The sequence below is a fragment of the Camelus dromedarius genome, chromosome 2, assembly GCF_036321535.1.
Source record: "Camelus dromedarius isolate mCamDro1 chromosome 2, mCamDro1.pat, whole genome shotgun sequence".
Lineage (NCBI taxonomy): Eukaryota > Metazoa > Chordata > Mammalia > Artiodactyla > Camelidae > Camelus > Camelus dromedarius.
This window is the reverse complement of record NC_087437.1, coordinates 4,423,422-4,448,427: the sequence shown is the minus strand read 5'-3', so window position 1 is coordinate 4,448,427 and position 25,006 is coordinate 4,423,422. Positions and strand designations below refer to the sequence as shown.

The window sequence follows — 25,006 nt, the reverse complement described above, 5'->3', positions numbered from 1 at the left end:
GTATTTTAGTATGATCATCTCCAGTCCATCCATGTTGCTACAAATGGCAGTATTTCGCTCTTTTTCATGGCTGAGTAATATTCCATTATATAAATATACCACAACTTCTTTATACATTCATTTGTCCATGGACATTTAGGTTGCTTCCATGTCTTGGCTATTGTAAATAATGCTGCTGTGAACACTGGGGTGCATGTATATTTTTGAATTAGAGTTTCCTCTGGATATATGTGTTTTAAAAAAGTCACCATTCCAGCTGCATCTATCCCCCAGCTTGGGCATGGGCTGGTCACAGACTAGCTCCAGCCTCAATTTCTCAAAGGTCTCACATCAAGTCCCTTTCAAATATGGTGCCCATGATCTGGTTTTACTCATTCTGCAAATTTGCCAAATTTTTAGTTTTATGCTGTTTGTTCTGATTATATTTTTAACACAGATGAATTAAAAATATACCTCTAATTAAAATGTAGACATGGACCCAGTTGGCTTGGTCCTCCTTTTATTGAAAAATAATGGTCTAGGGGGCACCAATTTCCCCAGAGGACCTCTAACTTTTTTGTACAGAACGTTCTCCCTTAAGAACAGGAAGTCATTTTTTCCTGAGCAAATGAATTTATGCAACAAATATTTGAGTGGCTTGAGGACCTACTATATGCCAGGTGCTGGGGATACAGAATGGAAACAAAAAGATGCCTCATGGTGTTATAGTCCAGCTGAGGGTGGGGATATGACAATAGATAATTAATAAAAACCATGATAAATATTATAAAGCACATTAGGAGTTGATAGGAGCCATGGGAAGGGAGGAAATGCGGGGCAGGGACGGGGTTGGGTGTGCTGAGGGGACGAAGGTGGGTAGTACTTCTAAGTAGAAGGCTGGGGTGGACCTTTCTGAGATGGTGACATTGAGCAAAGATTGAGGGAGGCGAGGGAACTGGCCATGTGGGCATATGGGGAATGGTGTTCCAGATGGAAGAAATAGTATGTGCAGAGACCCTAACCAGTGAGTGTAACTGGCTTTTTTGAAGAACAGCCAGTAGGCTAATGTGATCAGAGTATAATGAACACGGTAAAAAATAAAACCCCCCAAAACAAGGTAAGAGATGAGTCAAAGAGAAAACTGGGGACTGGAATATAGGTCTTCTAGCCTATTTTAATTTTGTCTTTTTACTCTGAGTAAAGCAAGGAGGCACTGGAAGGATTTGTGTGGTGATGACTAGGTTTTTAAAGGACTTCCCTGGATATGTGTTGAGAATTGACTTCTGGAAGAAAAGTTAAAAGCAGGGAGACCGGTGAAGGTTGTAGTAATCAAGCAAGAAAGGTGACAGTGGCTTGACCCAGGCTGTTTGCAGTAGGAGTGGAGAGGATCTGTTTCTAGACCTACAGCTTTAGAGGCAGAGCCAAGGGGATTTCCTGAGAGTTTGGGTTTAGGGTGTGTGGACAAGAGAGGAGTTAATGAGAACTGCATGGTTGGGGGCTGTGTTATGACAAGCATGGGGGCAGCTGCATGAACTGGGAGAAAAGAGGGGAGGGAGGGAAGGAAGAAGGACAGAAGGGAGAAAAAAGAAAAAAAAGAAAAAAGAATGAGCAGAGAAGGGAACTGTCCGAGGTGCTGAGCATAGATCGGTGATGAAGACTCAGTCTTAACAAATCCCAGTTCATTGAAACAAGCATACGAGGTTCAGAGGAAGCACAGGACAGAGAGTAATTTCCTTTCAGGCTTGAGCTAGCGAGGTGACATTTGAGCTGGATTTACAAGATGAATAAGAGGTGCCAGGTGTGTGTGTTTGTATGGGAGTGTGGGCACGTGTGCACATCATGTACTGGGGCTGAGGAATGGCATGCAGACTTCTAGGAAGAGGGAAGGAAGAATTAACATCATCTCAGTCTGCAGATGATAACTATGTAAACTTTAGAAAGGTTTGTACCTGAGCCAGTGCATCCCACGGTCTATAAAGAAACATCATCATTCTGAGAGCTGGATGGATTTGTGCTGCCAGATTTAATGGGTATTTTTAAAATTTGTCTTAAAAATTTTATTACAATGTGACGATGAATGTATGTATGTTCATGTATAACTGAAAAATTGTGCTCTATACTGGAATTTGACACAACATTGTAAAGTGATTATAAATCAACAAAAATGTTAAAAAATATATACCTCAATAAAACTGGCAGAAATAATAAAAATTTTATTATAAACTAATGTATTCAAAAAGATACAAAGAATTAATTATTTTAAGCCCTTAGTTATTTTAAGAGGAAGTCCTGGAGACAAAAGGGAACAATTTAGCTCAAAAAACACAGACAGCTAAATAGACACATGAAAAAGTGCTCAATATCACTAATTTCCAGAGAAAGACAAGTCAAAACTACCTTCACCTCACATCAGTCAGAATGGCCATTATTAAAAAGTCCACAAACGATAAATGCTGGAGAGAGAGTGTGGAGAAAAGGGAACCCTCCTACACTTTTGGTGGGAACGTAATTTGGTGCAGCCACTGTGGAAAACAGTGTGGCGATTCCCCAAAAAACTAAAAATAGGGTTACCATATGATCCAGCAACCCCACTCCTGGGAACATATCCAGAGGGAACCTTAATTCAAAAAGACACATGCACCCCAGTGTTTATAGCAGCACAATTTACAATAGCCAAGACATGGAAACAACCTAAATGTCCATTGACAGATGTCTGGATAAGAAAGATATGAGATATATATATATATATCAGCCATAAAAAAGAATAAAATAATGCCATTTGCAGCAACATGGATGGACCTAGAGATTGTCATTCTAAGTGAAGTAAACTAGAAAGAGAAAGAAAAATACCATATGATATTACTTATATGTGGGGGAAAAAAGAACACAAATGAACTTATTTACAAAACAGAGACAGATTCACAGACATAGAAAACAAACTTGTGATTACCAGGGGGAAAGGGGGTGAGGAGGGATAAATTGGGAGTTTGGAATTTGTAGATACTAAATATAAAATAGATAAACAACAAGGTCTTAATGTATAGCACAGGGGACTATAGTCAGTATGTTGTAAATAATGTATAATGAAAAAGAGTATGAAAAGGAATATATATATATGTATAAATGAATCATTATGCTGTACACCAGATATTAACCCAACTTTGTAAACCAACTATATTTCAATTAAAAAAAAAAAGAACATAGTCAGCTAGTTAACAAGAGCTTATCTCACCCAGATGACCACAGGGCCACCAGCTTGGTGGCACACCTGGCACCCCACTCCTTTGATTTAGAGAGTCTTCTCTCCCTGGTCTAAAATGTCTGTTACAGTCCAAAATCTCGCTTTCATCCTAGCGTGGTTACTTTCTAGGCTTAATGAAACAAACACGTAGTCACAGCCCCTGGATTCAAGCAACACATTTCTCTTGGAATAGAAAATGGTGAGGTTTGGTCTTGTCAATGAGGACAGACTATATTTAGGTGATTTTGCTCCGTAGATTATTGCTTGACAAAAGTGATGGTAACCTCTCAAGGTTTTCTGGCTTTTTACAAAATTCTTCCTCCCCCATTAGCTTGCGACGACTTCACAAGAGCCCCGCCGAGTAGAGATGGCAAGATAACATTGTCTTTCTTTTATGCTGATGGAACTGAGGTTTAGAGAGTTCAGATGACTTCCAGGAAGCCACGTAACAAAGATGTGGCAGGGCTGAGTCTTGAGCCAGGAAATTCAAAGTCAAATTCTGTGCAATTTTCCCTGCTCTATACTACGCTTTCTCGCCAGTGTCTGGAGCAACCTTCTTCTTAAAGGACATGCAAGAAAAAAAGGACTGGGTCCAGGATGCTAGCCTAGACAATTGCAGAGGGTCATCACATCTCACTCTTGTTCACCCCCTGGCCTGCTCTGTGTTTCCTGGTGACAGGTCACACTGCGTGTCAGAGAGCCCAGACCCGCCCAGGTCTTTGGAAAGGCCTTATCTGCCTCGTGGACTGAGGCATCCTTCCTGAATGAAATGCCTCAGAAAGATAGGCTAGTCATTCCCTTTTCTCTGATGAGTCTGAGCTCATGAAATGCTGGGGAAATAGAGTTTATAAGCCACCCCCCAGTTGAAAGAGTTTGAGTAAATATTCTTTTTTCTTTGAACAGAATCGTTCAGCACTCTGTCCAATCACTTATACAGTGATAGTAAGAGGAAAAGATTTATCAGCTGGCTTCAAGGTATCTAGCACTACAAAGACTTCTCAGGCCAAGGCTCCACCCTCTGTGTGTCCACAGCCCAGGAGGGGCTAAGTCAAGACAGGGACACAGTCAAGTAGACAAAGACAAGTAATATGGCAAGTGGCATAATTGAGGTAGAACCAGGCATTATGGGAAACTAGAGAAATCGGGATATGCAGAGTGCCTAGGATAGTTGAAAACTGCCCAACAGCCGAGATTTTGTTTGGTTCCACAATTTTAAACACCTCACAAATGAACTGTGTGCCAACCTTGTAATCAGCACAGCCAGTGGGAGCAGCAGCGTCATCAGCCCTGTTTATCGCGCCCTCCGCGTGCTGTTTGTTGAGCTCCGGCACTGTAATCCTTACCCCTTCCTGGAAGGATGCTCCGTGATTCCGCATCTTCTTATTTTTTTCCTGAGCCTAATAACACATTAATTGTCACTGAAATGTTTGACACAGCCTCCCACAAATATTCTACCCCAAAGCTGTGTATATATCCAAGCCGCCGTGAGATCTGTGAATGGGCGCAGAAAGCAAACGTTAACGTTTATGCAATACATTAAGGCTAACCTTTCGTTTCTGTTTTCAACTGTCAAACATACTACGTGGCTTCTAATGTGATGTATATAGAAGAATCTGTTCATGTCCCCCAATTGTTTGCCTTCTGGAACTTCCTGTTGCCCAGATGTGGTACACAACAGGACTGTCTTGTGAGAAAGCTCAAAATACAGTGCTTAAAATAACCCTGCTTAAGTGACCAGAAAAAATATAAAATGAAAAGAGAACATATCTCCGGGTTTCAGAGAATAAAATAAAATAAAATAAAGAAATAAAATAGAAAGCAATTTAAAATGTGTTAAATTAATTTTGCACATTTGCATCGGGTCTTCTGTCCAAATTTTGAAGCTTCTGCTTACCTCTTAGTCATGTCTCTATAAAGAAAACAGTCTTTAATTGATCATCTTTTCCCACTTAGTTGATCATAGACACTTGGTTTTCTCCATGTGGAGCCAGAGATGCCGTTGAAGGTAGCTGAAGCGGACCTCTGCCTGAGTGGGAACCATTGCATGCTAAACTCATAGAAAAGAGGTTTTCAAAGTGTGGTCCACGGACCAACAGCATCATTATCAACCAGGAGCTTGTTAAAGTTGCAGAATCTCAGGTCCCACCCCAGACCTAGTGAACCAGAAACTCTGGGGTGAGGTCTGGGAAGATGGGCTTTGGCAGGTCCTCTGGGCGATGCTGACACAATGCTCACGTCTGGGAGCCCCTGGCCTAGATCATTAGAGGTGGATAACTTTTCATTTTATTGTTGAGGGGTCTACAGGGAAAGAACAGACACCTTGAAGGAGACTGGTATAGAAAGCACTGTTGGTCTAATTAAATGAAGTGAAGGAGCTTTATGGTTGCAGACTGAGAAACTCTGTCCAGGTCCTCTTCCATCCCACCTTGTCTCAGGCATTTCGGAAAACCAAGGTCTCCATTAGACCCACCATACCTTAGACAGCACAGGTGTGTGAGCACCACGTCCCCTTAACAAGTCCCCTGCATGCCAAACCTTAGCTCCGGAGGCATTGGATGAGCCCGTTTGGGCTGTCTAACCCTTCTCCGCCATCCTTGCACACGCTGTCCTCCTGCCTGGAATGCCCTTTCTCCTCTTGCTCACTTGCAAATTTCTACTCATCCTTCAAGTCTCAGCTCCAACGATATCTTGCTCTGGGAAGCTTTCAACCAAGTGATGGGAGATGGTCACCCACCGTGATCCTCAGGACCTTGCAGGGATTTCGATATTATATTGTTCACTCCATGATATTGTAATTTATCCATCTCTTTCTCTCCATGAGTGCTCCAAGTCCTCTGAAGAAAAGAACTATTTCTTTAATCTGTTATTTCTAGTGCCTGACATATTGTCTGCCACGCAGTAGACATAATAAAAAAGTAGCAAGGATATTGCAATAGTTTTTCCCTCTCCCCTCTCTTTCTCTCTGAATTAATTCTGCTGAACATTTGAGAGTAGGTTACTGACTTTAAGACCCTCTGCCCCATAATATATCATGTATATTTCTTTTTTTTTAATGGAGGTACTGGGGATTGAACCCAGGACCTCTTGCATGCTACAAGTGTGCTCTACCACTGAGCTATACCCACCCTCCTGGTGTGTATTTCCTAATAACAAGGACTTTGTCTTACATGACTATAACACAATGATTGAAACAGAATAATTATGTAATCTTCAGTCTATATTAAAATTTTACCTATTGTCTCTTGAAGGCACTTGATAGCACTTTTATCCCCAATCCAAGATCACCCACTGCTTTTAGTTGTCACGACTCGTGAGACTGGTTCCTCAGTTCTTCTGTGCTTTTGAGGGGTACTGGCCAGTTGTTTAGAAGACTGTCCCCAAGTTTTGATTTATATGATAGTTTCCTCATTATTAGATCTAGAGCATGGATTTTGAGGAGGACTACCATATAAGTGATGCTGAGTTTTCTCACGCATCATGTCAGGAAGCGTGTGGTATTAGTTTATCCTCTTCCTATTGATATTAATTTTGATCACCTGGTGAAGTGTCCACCGTGTTCACCATTGTACTTTTTTGCCCTTTGTAATGTATAATTTTTGCCCTTTGCAATATATAATAACTTGTCAGGAGAAACTTGAAAACTGTGTTAAAATTCTGTTTCCCAACACACTTTTACCCAACAATGTTAAAATCTCTCAATGATTCTTCCCTGAATCAGTGATTCCTATGGTGGTTGCAAAGTAAATTTTTAAAAATTGAATGAATTAATCTTAAAAATTAGATTGTTCAGTTAACTACTTGAGCAACATAGTTTGAGAGGAGTTTCTCTCTAAGCCAAACTCACTAGAATTATTTCCAGAAAGAGTCAGTATCCTATGCAATTCATTTAATGACTTTATTTTTTGCCTCCATGATGAGTCCTACATGTGTAAATTCAATCCCCCTTCCGCAGCTTAAATTAGATATAAACATCCTCATGAAATAGTAGATACGATGTAGGTACTAAGTCAATCTACAGACATTTTTCTCTTCACTGATATAACACACGCATATGCACAGCTGTAAAATGTTTATAAATGTTTGACTTTTCCACTAGGTTTCCATAAACAGCTCCATTGCTTTATTTACCACTGACTAAAAGTATTTCTCATTTCTTTTGACTAATTGCATTAATGCTAATAATTAGGACATAGTATAATATAAAAATGTGGATACCATACTTGAAAGCTTTATATATCATCTAACTTCTTAGACCCAAGAGCTTGAAAAATTGAAGTACAATATCTTATTGTAATAATAGCAATCATAGTAATCATAGTCATAACATATGAATATAACTTGGATCATTCTTTCTGGCCCTTTCAAACTTTCAGTCTCTTTACCCTCATATTGCCCTTAACCCATTAGAACAGTCCATTCTTTAAGATTCACACTTTCATTTATTTGCCATTAGATGAAAGTTTGTTGAAGAACAGAACATTTATTCTTTTTTTTTTTTACAAAAATGTAGCTAGTCTTTATTGATAAATATTTGAGCAGTTTCCTTTTTTTTGCTATTACAAACAATAGTGTAATGAGTAACCCTGTATATACATCATAATGCAATTGTATCTGTAGGATAAATTCTTAGGGATGAAATTCTTGAGTAAAGGTCACGTGCATTTAACATTTTAAAAGTTTGTATTAATTTACAATTTACACAGCAGTTCCTATTTGCATCTTATTATGAATGAGACAATATCTTTGCACAAGTTTAAAGCCATTTATATTCCTTTTCTGTTAACTATTTATGCCCTTTGTCCATTATTCAACTGGGTCATTGGGGTTTTTGCTATGTTTTTAAAGAAACTTTTGTATTTTAAGACTATTATCACCTTGCCCATTACGTGAGTTGGAAAGTTTTCTCCCAGTTTGTCATTTGTCTTTCATTTTGCTCCTGAGAAAATTTATTCCTAAAGTATTTTCTTTCAAGTTACAATGGGAGATTGATGTAGAAACATCAATGAGGAACAGAGAAATCCAATTTTATCACACCTACTTATTGGAAAAATCACTGGATTGATATGCTGAAGAAGGTTTGTAATAGAGTGGGCAGTATGCTAAGTGTCACCCAGCCAGTGCCGAGCGCTCTAGGGACACCCAAGCCAGTGCCAAGTGCCTTAGAGGCATCACATAAACCTTGAAAGGGGAGCCAGCTTGCTCAGCTCCAAAGAGCAAGAGATCAGGCTGAAACCAGAATTAAGGGCTGTGGGCTTACTTTGAAGTCATGACTTTACCCAGCATTTTCTGTTGGCATAAAATAATAAATCTGATGAAGTTATCTCACACCCTTGAGTTATTCTCAAGGAGTAAATGCACAGTAGAAGTGTGTCCTTAGGGAGACACGGTGGATGCACTTACCCCTTCTGCAAAGAGGACCTCAGCTGTTGTGTGGCTGCTGTTTCTGGGCATCGTGATATCATTTCCACACGATATTCTGCTTAAAGGGCCCAAGACTGCAAAGTGATTTAGACTCTGTGAGATTCTTGCCTAAGCTCTTTGATGAGTTTAAAGAAAACCCTTTAAGGTTTACTGGATATTTTTTATTGTGTCCAGTATGTAAAATTTCTCTCCCCGCAAGGATAGTTCACGTCTCTAAACACGAAAGCAAGGTTTGTAATTCCATTCTCTGGAGCACCTCATACCATGTTTTGGACAAAATATCGTGCTCCTTGAAGACCTCATTGGTGAATAAAGGGCTTGAGCTCACATCTTACCCCAAGGCAAATTGCTCCCAGGTCTTCATTCTGCATGACGTGGACTCTGGGGAGCTGAGTGAGTCTGGACTTGTAGATTTTCACTGAGGGGTTTGAAGTAGACGTCCAGCCATGCGCTGGACCTGGAGTCAGGTCACCTAGAACAGAACCTGATGGTGCATGCCTGTGTAGCCCGGGGATGCATCTTACACTTTTCTGGGACCTGATTTCTTCATTTCTATCAACAAAAGGTGCAGAGGAAGGCCTTCTTTGCTGGCCTTTCCCAGATTTGAGGTGAGGAACATGGAGATATTAGCACAAAGCAGCAACCAACTGAAAATGAAAATGAGATCAATTAAATAAAAAAGAGGAAGTAAAATATAAACAACAAAATAACTGCTTTATTAATAACAAAGCATTAGTGTTCTTTTACCTCCACAGACTCTGAGTCTCAAAGTAGGGGGAATCTGTTTCTACTTTTACATATTGGGTTTCCAAGAAGACTTATTTAACGAGCACTTAAAGAGTGCTTTCCATGAGCCAGGCATGGGTTAAAGTGCTTTACAATAATGGACTCATATGACCCCGATCACAAGACTACGAGGTAGGTGTTATTATTGCCCCCATTTTACAAATGGGGAAACTGAGAAGTGAAGCAACTGGTCCAAGATCAACCCTTAAGCAGCAGATCTGGGATTCAAACCCAGGCAGTCTGTCTCCAAGAATCCTTACTTTTAACCCCACTAATTCTGCTGAGGATAGCTGTGAGGTTGGCTTGCTAAGAAGATAAAGATGAGGTGTTCCCTGCTCCAGTTGGAACAGCTCATGCAATATGATTGCTGTGTTGTTCTTATTTTTAAACATATGGACTTTCTTAGAGTCAAAAATTAGAAATGGAATTGGGAGTGGATCACTTACGTGAGAGCCTTCGAAAATAGATCAAGCTTCGGGGTGGGGGGGAAGTCTGGTGTTCTGCTCCCTCTGGGAACTTAAAAAGTATTTTCAGGCTATGCTGATTTTATCAGGCAGATGTGCTTCTGAGCTACTTGAGTATTTCTGCATGCCACAATGTTTATCAGGTCATCCAACGCTTGTATAAAAACACAAGCGAAATCATCCAGAAAGGTTTATGTTCCACCAAATGAATTGAGTGTGAGAAACAGTAGCTCTACTTCATACCCTATATACTTTCTCCTTTTATAGCCATATCTGGATAACTCAAACAGTTGAGGTCTGAGGTATATACTCCAAGTGTTTACAAAATTCTTCCTGAGTTGGGTCAGCAAGACCACTTTCCTCGCACAACTGAAATGATGTGGCAACATGTCCTCCTTAATTTTTATAAAGGTTTTGTTGGTCTGGGGAAAGACATAGTTGCATTTTTTTAGAAAAATCAACTGTATTGAGGTATAATGAATAAACAATATGATGCAATCACTTTAAGTGTGTGAAGACATGAATTTAATTGTGAGGTTTCTTCTCTCCAGGGGCACATCACATCTAGAATGGAGACTTGGAAGACATTTTGGGGGATAGTCTTCCTTGCGGCGAGTTTTGGCGTCAAGTCACAGAGAATTGGTAATGCATTCTTTAAGCCAAAAATAATAACCTTGCCAGGAATCTAGTGGTAGTGACAATATTAAAAGAAAATATTACAGGAGTTTCGTAATTAACCAAAGGGAAATGATTCTTTTCAGGGGACCTTAGAATCTGGCAGCTTTTTGCAAATGGTGGGCACTTCATTTTTTTTTTCTCCCAAAGCTTAACCTCAAATGACATAAAATAGGTATTAAAAAATGCTACCCTTCTGAATGTGTTACCAGGCTCTCAGGTGCTTTTGTAAATGTGGGGCTGTTCTACTGACTCTGCATCTTGCTTTGTCTCCTTCGACTGTGGTTTCTGAGTGGTAATTGTCATCGCAAGATGGATAGCTTTTCCGAGGGCTGGTGACATCTCTGCATTCCTTTTTTTTGCAGTCATTGTAACAGATCATTGGGACTTTTCAATATGGAATCACTAAGAGAAGATTGTAGGAGTAGCCTGAAGCTCCCAGTGAGACAGTATTGAGGTTTAAATATTCAAGCATAATTGCACAGACTGTTATTTGTAGGGGAAAAAACACAAAGCTCTCTGGGTTTCCCGTGGACTTGGAGTCCTCTCACCGTGAGCAGCAGCTGTGACAGCAAGGCTTCTCACGCCTTGAACACCTTCTAAAGTCACACTGCATGAAAATGTAATACAGCTCTCACATTGTACCTGAGGAAATTAACACTTATTTGCCTAAAAAATAAATTCCACAACCATGAGGTGTCTCCTGATTGGAAAGATCAGGACACACTTCCTGGTCTGTGTTTGATTTCTTTCTGAAAGAGATTTTAAGGGGATCAACCAGTCAGCCATGCCTGGAGTTCTTACTGAATCCTCTCCTCCCAAGAGGAATATATTTTGGAGGGTCAAAGGGAAGTAAAGCTTAAAGGACCTTAAGCTCATTTATTATCTACCTTTTCAATAATCTTGACTTCCCTTGGCCTTGTGATCAAGATGAGGCAAACCTCTGAGAGGTGGGACTCAGGACTCTGGAAGTGACAAATGTGTTTATCATCCCTGAATTACACCAACCTTCTCCAGCCCTTCTCTGCCTAACTCTCACCTAACGCTCAAGTGATCTTTGTTTTTCCATAAGATGGACTTTGAATTTAATCTTCTTTTTTTGCGGGGGGTAATTAAGTTTATTTTGTTAAATAGAGGTACTGGGAATTGAGTCCAGGACCTTGTGCATGCAAGGCAAGTGCTCTCCCACTAAGCTATATCCTTCCCTCTTGCATTTAACCTTCTCTCTGACAGTCTAGGATAGGGAGTGCATGTCATGGGCGCTAGTTTCTAGTACTGGCTCTTTAAACAGATTTACGTGACTTACTTTGATGGATGAGTTGAATTCATTATTCTAAACTTGCACTGGGAGACGGGCTTCAAGATGGCAGAACAGAAGGACACGGAGCTGATTGTCTCCCACAAATACATTAGAAATATATCTACCTATGGGGCAATTCTCATGGAATGCCTACTAAACTTGCAGTGTTCAACACAGTGGCCACTAGGCACATGTGACTTTACTTATTTATTTATTTTGCGGGGGAGCGTAATAAGGTTTATTTATCTATTTATTTTTTAGAGGAGATACTGGGGATTGAACCTAGGACCTTGTGCATGCTAGTCATGCACTCTACTACTTGAACTAAATATCACCCCTACCACGTGTGACTATTTAAATTAAATTAAAATTCAGTAAAATTTAAAATTTCATTTCAATCATACTAGCTACATTTAAAAACATTTTTTCTCTTTTCTTTCTTTCTTTTTTAATGGAGGTACTAGGGATTGAGCCCAGGACCTCATGTGTGCTAAGCATGTGCTCTACCACTGAGCTATACCCTCCCCCTCAACCTCATGCTAGCTACATTTCTTTTTTTTTTTTTTAACATTTTTTATTGACTTATAATCACTTTACAATGTTGTGTCAAATTCCAGTGTTCAGCACAATTTTTCAGTCATTCATGGACATATACACACTCATTGTCACATTTTTTTCTCTGTGAGTTATCATAACTTTTTGTGTATATTTCCCTGTGCTATACAGTGTAATCTTGTTTATTCTACAGTTTTGAAATCCCAGTCTATCCCTTCCCACCCTCCAACCCCCTGGCAACCACAAGTCTGTATTCTCTGTCTATGAGTCTATTTCTGTCCTGTATTTACGCTTTGTTTTTGTTTGTTTGTTTGTTTGTTTGTTTTTGTTTTTGTTTTTTAGATTCCACATATGAGCGATCTCATATGGTATTTTTCTTTCTCTTTCTGGCTTACTTCACTTAGAATGACATTCTCCAGGAGCATCCAAGTTGCTGCAAATGGCATTATGTTGTCGGTTTTTATGGCTGAGTAGTATTCCATTGTATAAATATACCACTTCTTCTTTATCCAGTCACCTGTTGATGGACATTTAGGCTGTTTCCATGTCTTGGCTATTGTATATAGTGCTGCTATGAACATTGGGGTGCAGGTGTCATCCTGAAGTAGGGTTCCTTCTGGATACAAGCCCAGGAGTGGGATTCCTGGGTCATAGGGTAAGTCTATTCCTAGTCTTTTGAGGAATCTCCACACTGTTTTCCATAGTGGCTGCACCAAACTGCATTCCCACCAGCAGTGTAGGAGGGTTCCCCTTTCTCCACAGCCTCTCCAGCATTTGTCATTTGTGGATTTTTGAATGACGGCCATTCTGACTGGTGTGAGGTGATACCTCATTGTAGTTTTGATTTGCATTTCTCTGATAATTAGTGATATTGAGCATTTTTTCATGTGCCTTTTGATCATTTGTATGTCTTCCTTGGAGAATTGCTTGTTTAGGTCTTCTGCCCATTTTTGGATTGGGTTGTTTATTTTTTTCTTATTGAGTCGTATGAGCTGCTTATATATTCTAGAGATCAAGCCTTTGTCGGTTTCATTTGCAAAAATTTTCTCCCATTCCGTAGGTTGTCTTCTTGTTTTACTTCTGGTTTCCTTTGCTGTGCAGAAGCTTGTAAGTTTCATTAGGTCCCATTTGTTTATTCTTGCTTTTATTTCTTCTAGGAGAAAATTTTTGAAATGTATGTCAGATAATGTTTTGCCTATGTTTTCCTCTAGGAGGTTTATTGTATCTTGTCTTATGTTTAAGTCTTTGATCCATTTCGAGTTGATTTTGTATATGGTGTAAGGGAGTGTTCTAGCTTCATTGCTTTACATGCTGCTGTCCAGTTTTCCCAACACCATTTGCTGAAGAGACTGTCTTTATTCCATTGTATATTCTTGCCTCCTTTGTTGAAGATTAGTTGACCAAAAGTTTGTGGGTTCATTTCTGGGCTATCCATTCTGTTCCATTGGTCTATAGGTCTGTTTTGGTACCAATACCATGCTGTCTTGATGACTGTAGCTCTATAGTATTGTCTGAACTCTGGGAGAGTTATTCCTCCAGCCTCTTTCTTTCTCTTCAGTAATGCTTTGGCAATTCTAGGTCTTTGATGGTTCCATATAAATTTTATTATGATTTGTTCTAGTTCTGTGAAATATGTCCATGCTAGCTACATTTCAAGTGCTCAATAGCCACATGTACTTCGTGGCTATAGTATTGCATGGCAGAGTCTCATAGGATTATTCTAGCTCTAAAATTGTCTGATTCCCTTATTTGGTTTCATTAATGTTCAATACTTCCATCCTTGCAAGGATGCCTTCTCCCTTCTCCCTCCCTCTCTCCCTCTCTCTTTCCCAAACATTTCCTTCTTCAAATATTTTTTGGGTGACTACTCTACGTATGACACTTGAGTGGTGGACAAACAAAACGTATGGCATCTGCTTTCATGGAACTCACAGTTTAGCTGGGGAGATTGTGATTAATCAAATAAGCACACAGATGGATGCTTCATTACAAACCAAGATAAAAGAACGTGATTCTATGGAATTTACCAGAAGAAAAAAAGAAAGAGAAAAGGGGGAAAGGAAACTCAATAGAGGAAACTATTTCTTTTAAATTGAAGTATAGTTGATTTACAATGTTGTGTTAGTTTCAGGTGTCAGTAAAGTGATTCAGTTATTCATGTATATATTCTTTTTCAGATTCTTTTTCAATATAGGTTATTATAAACTATTGAATATATTTCCCTGTGCTATGCAGTAGGATCTTGCTGTTAATCTAATATATATATATATATATATATATATATATATATATATATATATATATATATATATATATATATATATAAGTTTATATCTGCTAATCCCAAACTTCTAATTTATCCCTCCCTCCTTTCTGCTTTGGTAACCCTGTTTGTTTTCTATGTCTGTGAGTCTCTTTCTGTTTTGTAAATAAGTTCATTTAAATCATTTTTTTAAGATTCCACATATAAGTGATATCATATGATATTTGCCTTTCTCTGTCTGACTTACTTCACTTAGTGTGACAACCTCTAGGTCCATCCCTGTTGCTGCAAATGGCATTATTTTATTCTTTTTCATGGCTTAGTAGTATTCTATTGCATAATTATACCAGAACTTCTTTATCTAGTCATCTGTTGATGGACATTTAGGTTGTTTCCATGTCTTGGCTATCAATTTTGTAATGTTTCATCTCAAGTGGACTCTCTCCCCCAGTCTGCAGGGAGGCCACTGTGGGAGATGTCGTGTTTCTGGTGGACACCAGCATCAACCCCCAGGACACCCGCAGTGTGCGGGGCTTCTTGTACATGGTGGTCAACAGCTTCAAGGTCAGCCGAGAGGCGGTCCGCGTGGGGCTGGCCCAGTACGGCGACGAGCCCCGGTCCGAGTTCCTCCTTTCCACCTACCACCGCAAAGGCGAAGTGCTGAGACACATCCAGAGGTTTCCATTTAAGCCTGGGGGCCACAAGTTGGGCCTGGCCCTGCAGTTCCTCCTGGATCATCACTTCCAGGAGACAGCGGGGAGCCGCGCGAGCCAGGGCGTGCCCCAGGTTGCCCTGGTGCTCAGCACAGGCCAGCCGGAGGACCATGCGTGGGATCAAGCCGAGGCCTTTAGGAGGGCGGGCATCCTCCTCTATGTGGTGGGCGTCGGAGACACGGGATCCGCGGAGCTCGGGGAGATTGCAAGTCGCCCTGCCGAGAAATTTGTCTCCATTGTTCCCAGCCTCTCTGGTCTGGGCAGCCTGGCCCCGAAGCTGCAGCAGGAACTCTGTAATACTTTGGTAAATGCAGCTCCAGCTGTTGGCCACATCTCTCCAGGTACAAGGCTTTCCTCTTATTTCTGATCTACTTCTGATCTTTTATTCATCCCTCCCCCATATGCCTTCCATATGTGTGCATGTTTAATTTTAATAGTAAAATTTCACTAAACTGTCTACACTTTATGCTCCTCTCCAATCAATGATCAAAGACTTTCCAACTCTTTTTATAAACCCTGTGGGCTTTATGATGGTCTCCATATGGATGTAGTGTAAGTCTGCTTTTGAAGGAAAAAATATCTGTTCCTAGGATAATATTATTCCTAGATCCAGGGGTGCTGTCACTGCTCCGAGCATGCTGTCGCTCAGGGTGTCTGAGGACCACTGTGTACAGGGTTCCTGGCATTTCGCTCCTTTTCTGTTCACAGTCTGGTTCCCCTGGTTCTAAGCATTTTGAGTGAAGACCCACAGACCCCGCCCCTTTTATCCTCTCTTGCAGCTTGCGGAGAAGCAGTCCTGGCCGACATTGTCTTCCTAGTAGACAGTTCGACCAGCATCGGGCCCCAGAACTTCCAGAAAGTGAAGAACTTCCTTCACTCTGTAGTCTTGGGGCTTGACATCAGCAGTGACCAGGTTCGAGTGGGACTTGCTCAGTATAATGACAACATCTACCCAGCCTTTCGGCTGAACCAGTATCCTCTGAAGAGTGTGGTCCTGGAGCAGATCTGGAATCTGCCCTACCGGACGGGAGGCACAAACACGGGGAGTGCCCTGGAGTTCATCAGGACCAACTACTTGACTGAGGTGGCTGGCAGCCGGGCCAAGGACAGGGTTCCCCAGATAGTTATCCTGGTCACAGATGGGGAGTCAAATGATGAAGTCCAGGAGGCAGCTGACCGGTTGAAAGAAGACGGGGTTGTTGTGTACGTGGTTGGGGTCAACGTCCAGGATGTCCAGGAGTTGCAAAAGATAGCCAGTGAACCATTTGAGAAGTTCCTCTTCAACACTGAAAACTTCAACATCCTGCAGGATTTCTCTGGAAGCATTCTTCAGACTCTGTGCTCGGTGGTGGAGAGCAAGATTAAAGGTAAGAAGTTGTGTCAAAATCCAACATTTCAACCAGGACGCCTAATTGTAATACAGGCCAAGAGCCACTGAGTGTAGCGGGAGGGCAGCACCAGGAGGTGTTCACCATCACTGGAGGATGTGAGGGTGTTTCCTGGATGAAGGAGCATCTGAGCTGCGGACTGAAATTAACAGAGTTCTCATGGATAGGACAGAGCATCCTACCATGCTGTTCAGAGGAAACAGCATGTTGTGGCGTCTGGAAGACCTTTTTTTTAATTGCAGTATAGTTGATTTACAATGTTGTGTTAGGTTCTGGTGTACAGTATAGTTATTTATATATATATATATATATAAAATATATGTATGTATTCTTTTTCATTATGGGTTATTACAAGATACTGAATATAGTTCCCTGTGCTCTACAGAAGAACTTTGTTGTTTATCTACACTGTATATAATAGTTTGTATCTGCTAATCCCAAACTCCTAATTTATCCTTCACCCCCTTCCCCTTTGTTAACCATAAGTTTGTTTTCTATGTCTGTGAGTCTGTTGCTGCTTTGTGAATAAGTTTGTTTATGTCATTGTTTTTTAGATTCCAAATTATCAGTGATATCATATGATATTTGCCTTTGTATGATAATCTCTAAATCTATCCACATTGCAGCAAATGACATTATTTTATTCTTTTTTATGGCTGAGCGGTATCCCATTGTATATATACCACAACTTCCTTATCCAGTCATCTGTTGATGGACATTTAGGTTGCTTCCATGTCTTGGCAATTATAAATAGTGCTGCTGTGAACATTGGGATGCATGTGTCTTTTCAAATTAGTTTTCTCCAGATATATGCCCAGGAGTGGGACTGCTGGATCGTATGGCAGGTCTATGTTTAGTTTTTTAAGAACCTCCATACTGTTTTCCATAATGGCTGCACCAAACTACATTCCCACCAATCGTGTAGGAGGGTTCCCTTTTCTCCACACCCTCTCCAGCAGAAGACCTGTTTTTAAAATCCTGGCTTTGCCACTTTCTAGTTATGTGAGTATGACAAGCAGCGTCACGTTTTCACTTCACTTTTCTCATTTGCACAGTGAAGGTGCTAATACTTGCCTAGTAGGATGGTTAATGAGGATTAAAAGTACTTTGTATTCAATGTTCATGAGGTCTTGATTTGATATGCTTTCTCCCCTGTGTCTTTTCCTCCCCATTCTCTCTTTATTTCCAGAATACACCCAGCCCTATGCAGATGTAGTCTTTCTCGCTGACACGTCACAGAACACATCGTGGACCAGTTTCCAGTGGATGCGGAATTTCATCTCCAGGGTGGTGGGCATGCTGGATGTTGGCAGGGACAAGTACCGGATTGGGCTGGCTCAGTACGGTGGCCAAGGTCACACAGAATTTTTGCTTAATACCTACCAGACCCAGGATGAGATGACTGCTCACATCCATGATCACTTTGTGCTCCGGGGAGGTCCCAGGAGGACGGGCAAAGCTCTGCGATACATTCATCAGACCTTCTTCCAGGAGGCAGCAGGAAGCCGGTTTCTCCAGGGCATTCCCCAGTATGCAGTGGTCATCACCTCAGGCAGATCTGGAGATGAGGTCGGGGATGCAGCACAGACACTGAGGGAGAAAGGCGTGAAAGTCATGTCCGTGGGTGTCCAAGACTTTGACAGGAGAGAGCTGGAGGGGATGGGGACCCCACCCCTTGTATATGAGATGCAAGGACAAGATGGTGTCAGACAGGTGACACAGGATATGAGCTCAGTGATCCAAGGGACTGGGCAGCTCAAGTTCAACAGCGAGGCAGAGAAGGAGCCGATAGCAGGTAAGGTTTGGTCCCTCGGTGTGTGAGCCACCAGGTGGTCTCAGCATAATAGGAGAGTCTGGGGAAAGAGCAGAGGAGAGGGCATTCTGGGTTCCTAGTGCCAGGACAGTAGCATCAATGGATGGGGAGAGGAAGAGGCATGGGTTTGCCTCAGGCACTTACCTTGGAGTGGATAATTACGGTCACTTGTTGAGGATAATTATGGTCACTAGCTAAGGATGCTGCATAACAAGCCATCCAAAAAGTCAGTGGCTGAAAAGAAACATTTATTTTCATGGATCAGCTGAGCTTCGCTGGGCTCAGCTTCACTGGGCTTTACTCATCCTGCCTGGGCTTATTCACAGGAATGGGGTTTGGCTGAGAGTTGGCTGATCTACGTTTGGTTCTGCTCCATAGCTCTCCCCTTCCTCCTGGGGTCACTGGGCTAGTCTGGGCATATCCATCTCATGGTGATTACAGAGGTGTAAGAGAGAAAACCCAACTGCATAAGCAGTTTTCAGACTTCTGCTTCATTGTCTGCTGATATTCCATTGGCTAAAGAGGGTCATATGGCTATCTCGTCATTAGTGGAGTAAGAAAATACATTCCTGAGTTGGGGGGTTGGATATAACTGGATATGGAAGAATGTAGATTCAGTCCCCAGTACCTCCATTAAAAAATAAAAATTAAAAAAAACTTTAAAAATATATTCCTCTCATGAAGTGAGGTGTAGGGAGTGAGTATTTCTGAACAATAATCCAAGTTACCATATGCCTTTTCCAGAAGAAGGGGCAGTCAGGCTTTTCACCATAGATTAAATGAAGTCCCTCCCTAGTTTGGCATTCAAGATGCTCAGGGGAGATGCTGTTGGCATTTTGAATGATCCAGTTCATAGCGTAGGATAGTCCTGTGAGTTGCTGAAGGTTTAACATGCCTAATTCCTGCCAGTAGCATCCCTGAATCTTACGATAATCTAAAACACCACCATATACTTCTAAATGTCCCCTGGGGAAGGGTTCCACTCTGTTGGTAGAGAACTACTGAGCTTTATCTCCTGATAAGCCCCTTTATGCATTCTAACCACTAGCCAAGCTGAACAGCTCACCATTTGCTGTATATGTGTCATACTTTTCCACCTCTGTCTCTGCTGTTGAACACACTACCCCATCAGTCTGAAATGCCTACCATCAAACCCTTATCCTTCAGGAGGGAAGGTGTAACTCAGCAACAGAGTATGTGCTTAGCATACACGAGGTCCTGGGTTCAATCCTCACCACCTTTGTTACAGTCAATCAACCTAATTACCCCCCCTCCCCCCCAAAATATAAAAAACCCTTTATCCTTCAGTTCTTAAATTGCCTTCTTGACAGAGCAGCCCCACAACTAGAAGTGACCGCTTCCTCCTTTGTCTGAACTGTCATTGCTCTGCCCAGAGTCTCAACATCCAGAGCTCCAGGGTCCTTGGCATTTTTTAGGCAGAAAAGACAAACACAGTGAGACAAGAAGAGGAAAATCCAGAGAGATAATAAGGCACTAAGAAGCACTTACGAGCATTACTTTAAGTAGAAATAGAGCAAAAGGAGGGTGCAGCAGAGAACCTGACCTGGGAGTATTTGTGTTGGTCCCTCAACAATGGGTGAGCTTTTAAACGTATTTAATATACAGGGAGAAAGGAGGAGCCTCGTGGTAAGGAGAAGAGCAGGGTAAGGGGGTGCAAGTAGGGGTGGGCTGGATGGGTGTGGAGGAAAGTGAAAAAAATGGAGCCAATTGGGCGTGGGGGGAGGGTTTAGAAATAGTGAGGGATGAGATTGGATTATGTAGGATGAACCCTGATTATGGGGTTCCAAAGGCACTGGAAAGTCACCGTAGGTTTTTAAGCAAGAAAAATCATGACCAAAGTGGGCTTAAAGGAAGGCTTCAGTGGGCAGGGTGGATTCTACATGGCTCAGAAGGACTTCAAGGCTGAGCTGTCATCTGTCCACAGGGAGGGTGCCTGGGTCTAGGGAGTGGTGGCTCTGATCATGAGGAAACAGGGTAAGTCCTGGAGACCTCTTCACAGGAGAATAATAGTGCCTGGCACCAGCAGGTGAAGGAAGGGAGAAGTCAAAGGTGCTTGCAGTTTCTGGAGAAGGTGTTTCAGACATAAAAATCAAGGGCAATACCCTCTTTTTAAATCTAGGATTGATCTTTGATTCTTTTTAAAATTTTAAAAATTGAATTATAGTTGATTTACAATTTTGTGTTAGTTTCTGGTGTACAGCAAAGTAATTCAGTTATACACACACACACACATACACACTCAGATCCTTTTTCAACACAGGTTATTACAAGATATTGAATGTAGTTCCCTGTGCTATATAGGAGGTCCTTGTTGTTTATCTATTTTATGTATAGTAGTTTGTATCTGCAAATCCCAAACTCCTAATTTATCCCTCCCCCTCCTTTCCCCTTTGGTCACCATGAGTTTGTTGTCTATGTCTGTGAGTCTCTTTCAGTTTTGTAAATAAGTTCACTTGTGTAATTTTTTTAGGTTCCACGTATAAGTGATACCGTGTGATATTTGTCTTTCTCTGTCTGACTTACTTCACTTAGTATGATCATCTCTAGGTCCATCCAATTTTTGATTCTTTATTAAAAAAGAGAGGACCAAAGGGAAAATTTCAGGACATCAAGATAGGTCCAGGGGTTATTCTGGCCTTCCTGTATTCTCTTCTCTAAATTTTGTTTCACGATACTTAGTTGTCTACGCACTGGTTTCAGCCTTCTGCACGCGGTTTTGACTCTCTGCTAAGGAGATTTCTGTTTTCATACGGTAGATAGGTTTGGACCTTATGGGTATGCGGACACAGTGGGTTTCCCTACATTAGGCCCTGCCTTACATTGGGAGGGAGGGCTCTGGACTTCTCTTAGAAGGGAGTTGATGCAGTCAGAACCCCATTACCCAATTTGGGGCAGGCTAAAAGGATGGTTCTTTCATAGCAAAATGAAACAGCCAGTTACTTCAATTTTTGGACCAAGATTTTTCACAGAAACCTGCAAGATTTCATGTTACCTCTGTTAAAATGACCTGAAATTTATCAGAGAATGGTGCATAAATTAATAGTCACCATTGATTATCTCCATCTTTCACCAAAAGAGGAACAATGATTAAATCAAAAACTTCTCAGGCCTTATAAAAGAGAATTTGACCCAGGGTTTCCTGAAACCCCCAAAATAAAGAAAAAACTAGTCAAGCAAGACTCAGATGCTTCTAGTGGACTTAAATGAATTGAAAATGACCTTAAAGTGCTTTCTTGTGGATATTCACATATTTATGTATTTTGCAAGTGATGTGAGCACACTTCCATGTGAAAAATTTTGAACCCCGGGATGTTCTTTGACTGTCCTGCAAAATGATGGTCTTTATAAAGGCTTCCACTAAATTCTAACGTGCATTAATATGTTAGTATAAGATACATGATTGCAATTTACAATGCTAAGTTTATTATTACAGTATATAGAAACAGAGAATAATACAGCTTTTGTATACAAAATGAATGCTGTCTTTATTATTCTGTCCTCATGCTAACGCCCTTTCTGTTCGTTTGTTTATAGCGTGTCCGACTGCAGTCCCGGCTGACTTGGTATTCCTCATTGAGGAATTTCCCAGGCACAGGCACTTGAATTTCCAACAAGTTGTCAGTTTCTTAAAGACCACCATCCGCTCTCTAAGATTTCATCCAGAGGTTGTGAGAATTGGCTTGGTCTTCTACAGCGAGGAACCACAGCTTGAGTTTTCACTGGATACATTTCAGGATCCAGCCAAGATCTTGGAGCATCTGGACAAATTAACCTACAGGGGGAGAAGGGGAAGGACCAAGACCGGTGCTGCTTTGGATTTCCTGAGGAATGAGGTTTTCATTCAGGAGAAGGGCAGCCGGTCCTTGCAAGGTGTACAGCAGGTAGCCGTGGTCATCACGGAAAGCTCCTCCCAAGACAGAGTGTCCAGGCCCGCTTCTCTCCTCCGCAGGGCAGGGGTTACCATCTACACAGTGGGTACCCAGATTGCCTCAGAGAACTCAGATCTGGAGAAGATAGCGTCCCATCCTCCTTGGAAGTATGTCATCTCTCTCGAATCTTTTTTGCAACTCACCGTTGTGGGAAGCAAGATTAAGAACCAGCTCTGCCCTGAGATTGTAGGCACCAGGGCTTCCATTTCTGGGATGGGCTCTGAGCTACAAGAAGGTAGGAGGACCTTTCCCAAATTTGATCTTTTTAAAAAAAATGTTTATTCTGTTTGCTCCTTACCCACACCTGCTCTACCTCCCACCCAAGAAAAGATTTTGGAGTCAATTCATTGAAAAACAGAAACAAAACTTATGAAACCTTTATTTTGTCTTGACTCTACACAGTGGAGAATGTGAAGTAAAAAGTGAACACGGCCCCGAATTCCTGTCTTACCCCTCATTCCTTTTAACAAACAATTTGATGAAAAAATATGGATTTTTACAGTAGAAGCTGTAGGGATCTACAGTAGAATCTGTAGAATCTGTAGATTGACCAGACCTTAAGTCATATAAAGTGGCAGATTATTTCAAAAGAGAAAGATACAAACATTCTTGAAATTAAAACATCTAACTTCAAATATAGTAAATGAACATCAATTTGCCAATCTTTTGTGCAGGGCCAAGGCTTCTTTGACTAGGAGCCCCGCTGATTGGAGTTCTGTGTATTTGCCTCATGAATCATCCAATAGTGTATTTTCTATCATTTCCAGGTTCAGTTTCATTAATGTGGGAAGAGAACTTCACCACCGTTGAAACCATCTATGTACAGACATCCTTATTGACTTTTATGATCTCAAAAATGCAATCCTTTGCAGTGCTCTCCAGTACACCACCAACTTCTTTTTTTTAATTAAAACATTTTTAAAATTATTTTTTTAAATTGAAGTACCGTCAGTTACAATGTGTCAATTTCTGGTGTACAGCACCATATCCCAGTCATGCGTATACATACGTATATTCCTTTTTCATATTCTTTTTCATTAAAGGTTATTACAAGATATTGAACATAGTTCTTTGTGCCCTACAGAAGAAACTCTCTTTTAAATCTATTTTTGTATATGGTGGCTAACATTATCAACAATTTCTTTTAAAGCAACTTGCCTCTACTGGGTCTTTTCTAAGTAGTTAACTTGGTTTTCATAGATGTCATAAACCCCTTTTATTCACACTCATATCCTATAGATTTTCACAATATTTGCTTTGTTGTGTAATTATAATGATTTGCCACTTATGGGCTGTTATGAATATCTTTGTGTCTGTCTATCTACTTGTCTGTCTGTTTTTGTCCATCCGTGCTAGTATGTCTTAGATTCAACTTAGAATTATAGAAAGAAGGTGGCAACTTGAAATGTATATAATTAACTTAAAAATTCAGAGCTGTAACTGTATCCTCAGGGGAGAATCAGTGAGCTTTAATTTATTTACTTATTTAAAAAAAACCCCACTAAATGATTTTGTAATTTCCTGATGACTTGTGTTGAGGTCTAGCAATTTAAAATATCTAAATAAATCCCTGTCTTCCTCTTTGGCCCAGATTTTTAGTCCCTTTCTTTATCTTGGGAATAAGGAACAAAATCATTAACTATGAATTTCACTGGCTTGTGAACTCCCTGCTTACATTCTCTCCTTCTGATTGTCAAACAGTGAAAAGAGTTGAGAGTTGATTTCTTTCCCAGACTGCATAGCAGCTAAAAAGAAACCTGTAATGAGGAAAATCTGCCCAAAGTCTGGAGTAGTTCGATGTAGGGGCAGCTTAGAGGTAAGGAGAAGTTGGGACAATGTCACCAGAATTCTGTCCTGGGTGATCGTAACGATCATAATATCTGCCATTTATTGGTCACCTGCTGTGTGTCAGACCCTCTTCTAAGCACTTGGTTTATGTGATAGGCGTGCATATTAGCATCACTGTCAAAAATCGTCTCTCCTCCAAAATGTCCCTCTGCCAAGCTTGGCGAGAATGTGTCGCACCAGGCGGTACTTGGGCTTTTGACCCATCCTGTGGACGATGAGAAGCCCTGGGCGGTAGGGGAGCCTCTTTGGGCCACTGCTAAGGAGAAAGGACCACTGCACAGGAAAGGGCTGGCCGCAGAGATACGGCTTCCTGCGCAGTGGTCTTTTACTTGGACTCAGACCAGCCACGACCTGTTGCCAGTGGGTGCTGTTTCCATCAAAGGTCCGGTTCCTGCCTTCTCTTTTCAAAATTCCCCCTCCATTCTCCAAGGATTCAGCAAACACTTCCAAGCCGCACTCTGTTCCGATGCCTGCCCCTCTAGGGTGGGGTTGGCAGATAAATACAAGATGGCCAGTGAAATTTGAATTTCATTCAGATAAACAACAGATATTTTATCTAGTGTAGGATGTTTCATGTGTTGCATGGACCAAGTCCTCCCAAGTGGTAGCC

At 41.1% G+C, this 25,006-nt stretch overlaps 1 protein-coding gene across 1 annotated transcript in view; it reads left to right on the top strand.

Moving 5' to 3' along the window:
* The window catches only part of LOC105088773 (collagen alpha-4(VI) chain), a 110,125-nt gene that overhangs the window by 2,271 nt on the left and 82,848 nt on the right, over positions 1-25,006 (top strand). The window contains exons 2-6 of the mRNA XM_031466360.2: positions 10,443-10,533; positions 15,136-15,738; positions 16,177-16,764; positions 17,975-18,580; positions 22,154-22,783. Coding sequence (XP_031322220.2) covers positions 10,461-10,533; positions 15,136-15,738; positions 16,177-16,764; positions 17,975-18,580; positions 22,154-22,783 — 2,500 coding nt within the window. The 5' untranslated portion in view covers positions 10,443-10,460. The remainder of the gene's footprint in view (positions 1-10,442; positions 10,534-15,135; positions 15,739-16,176; positions 16,765-17,974; positions 18,581-22,153; positions 22,784-25,006) is intronic.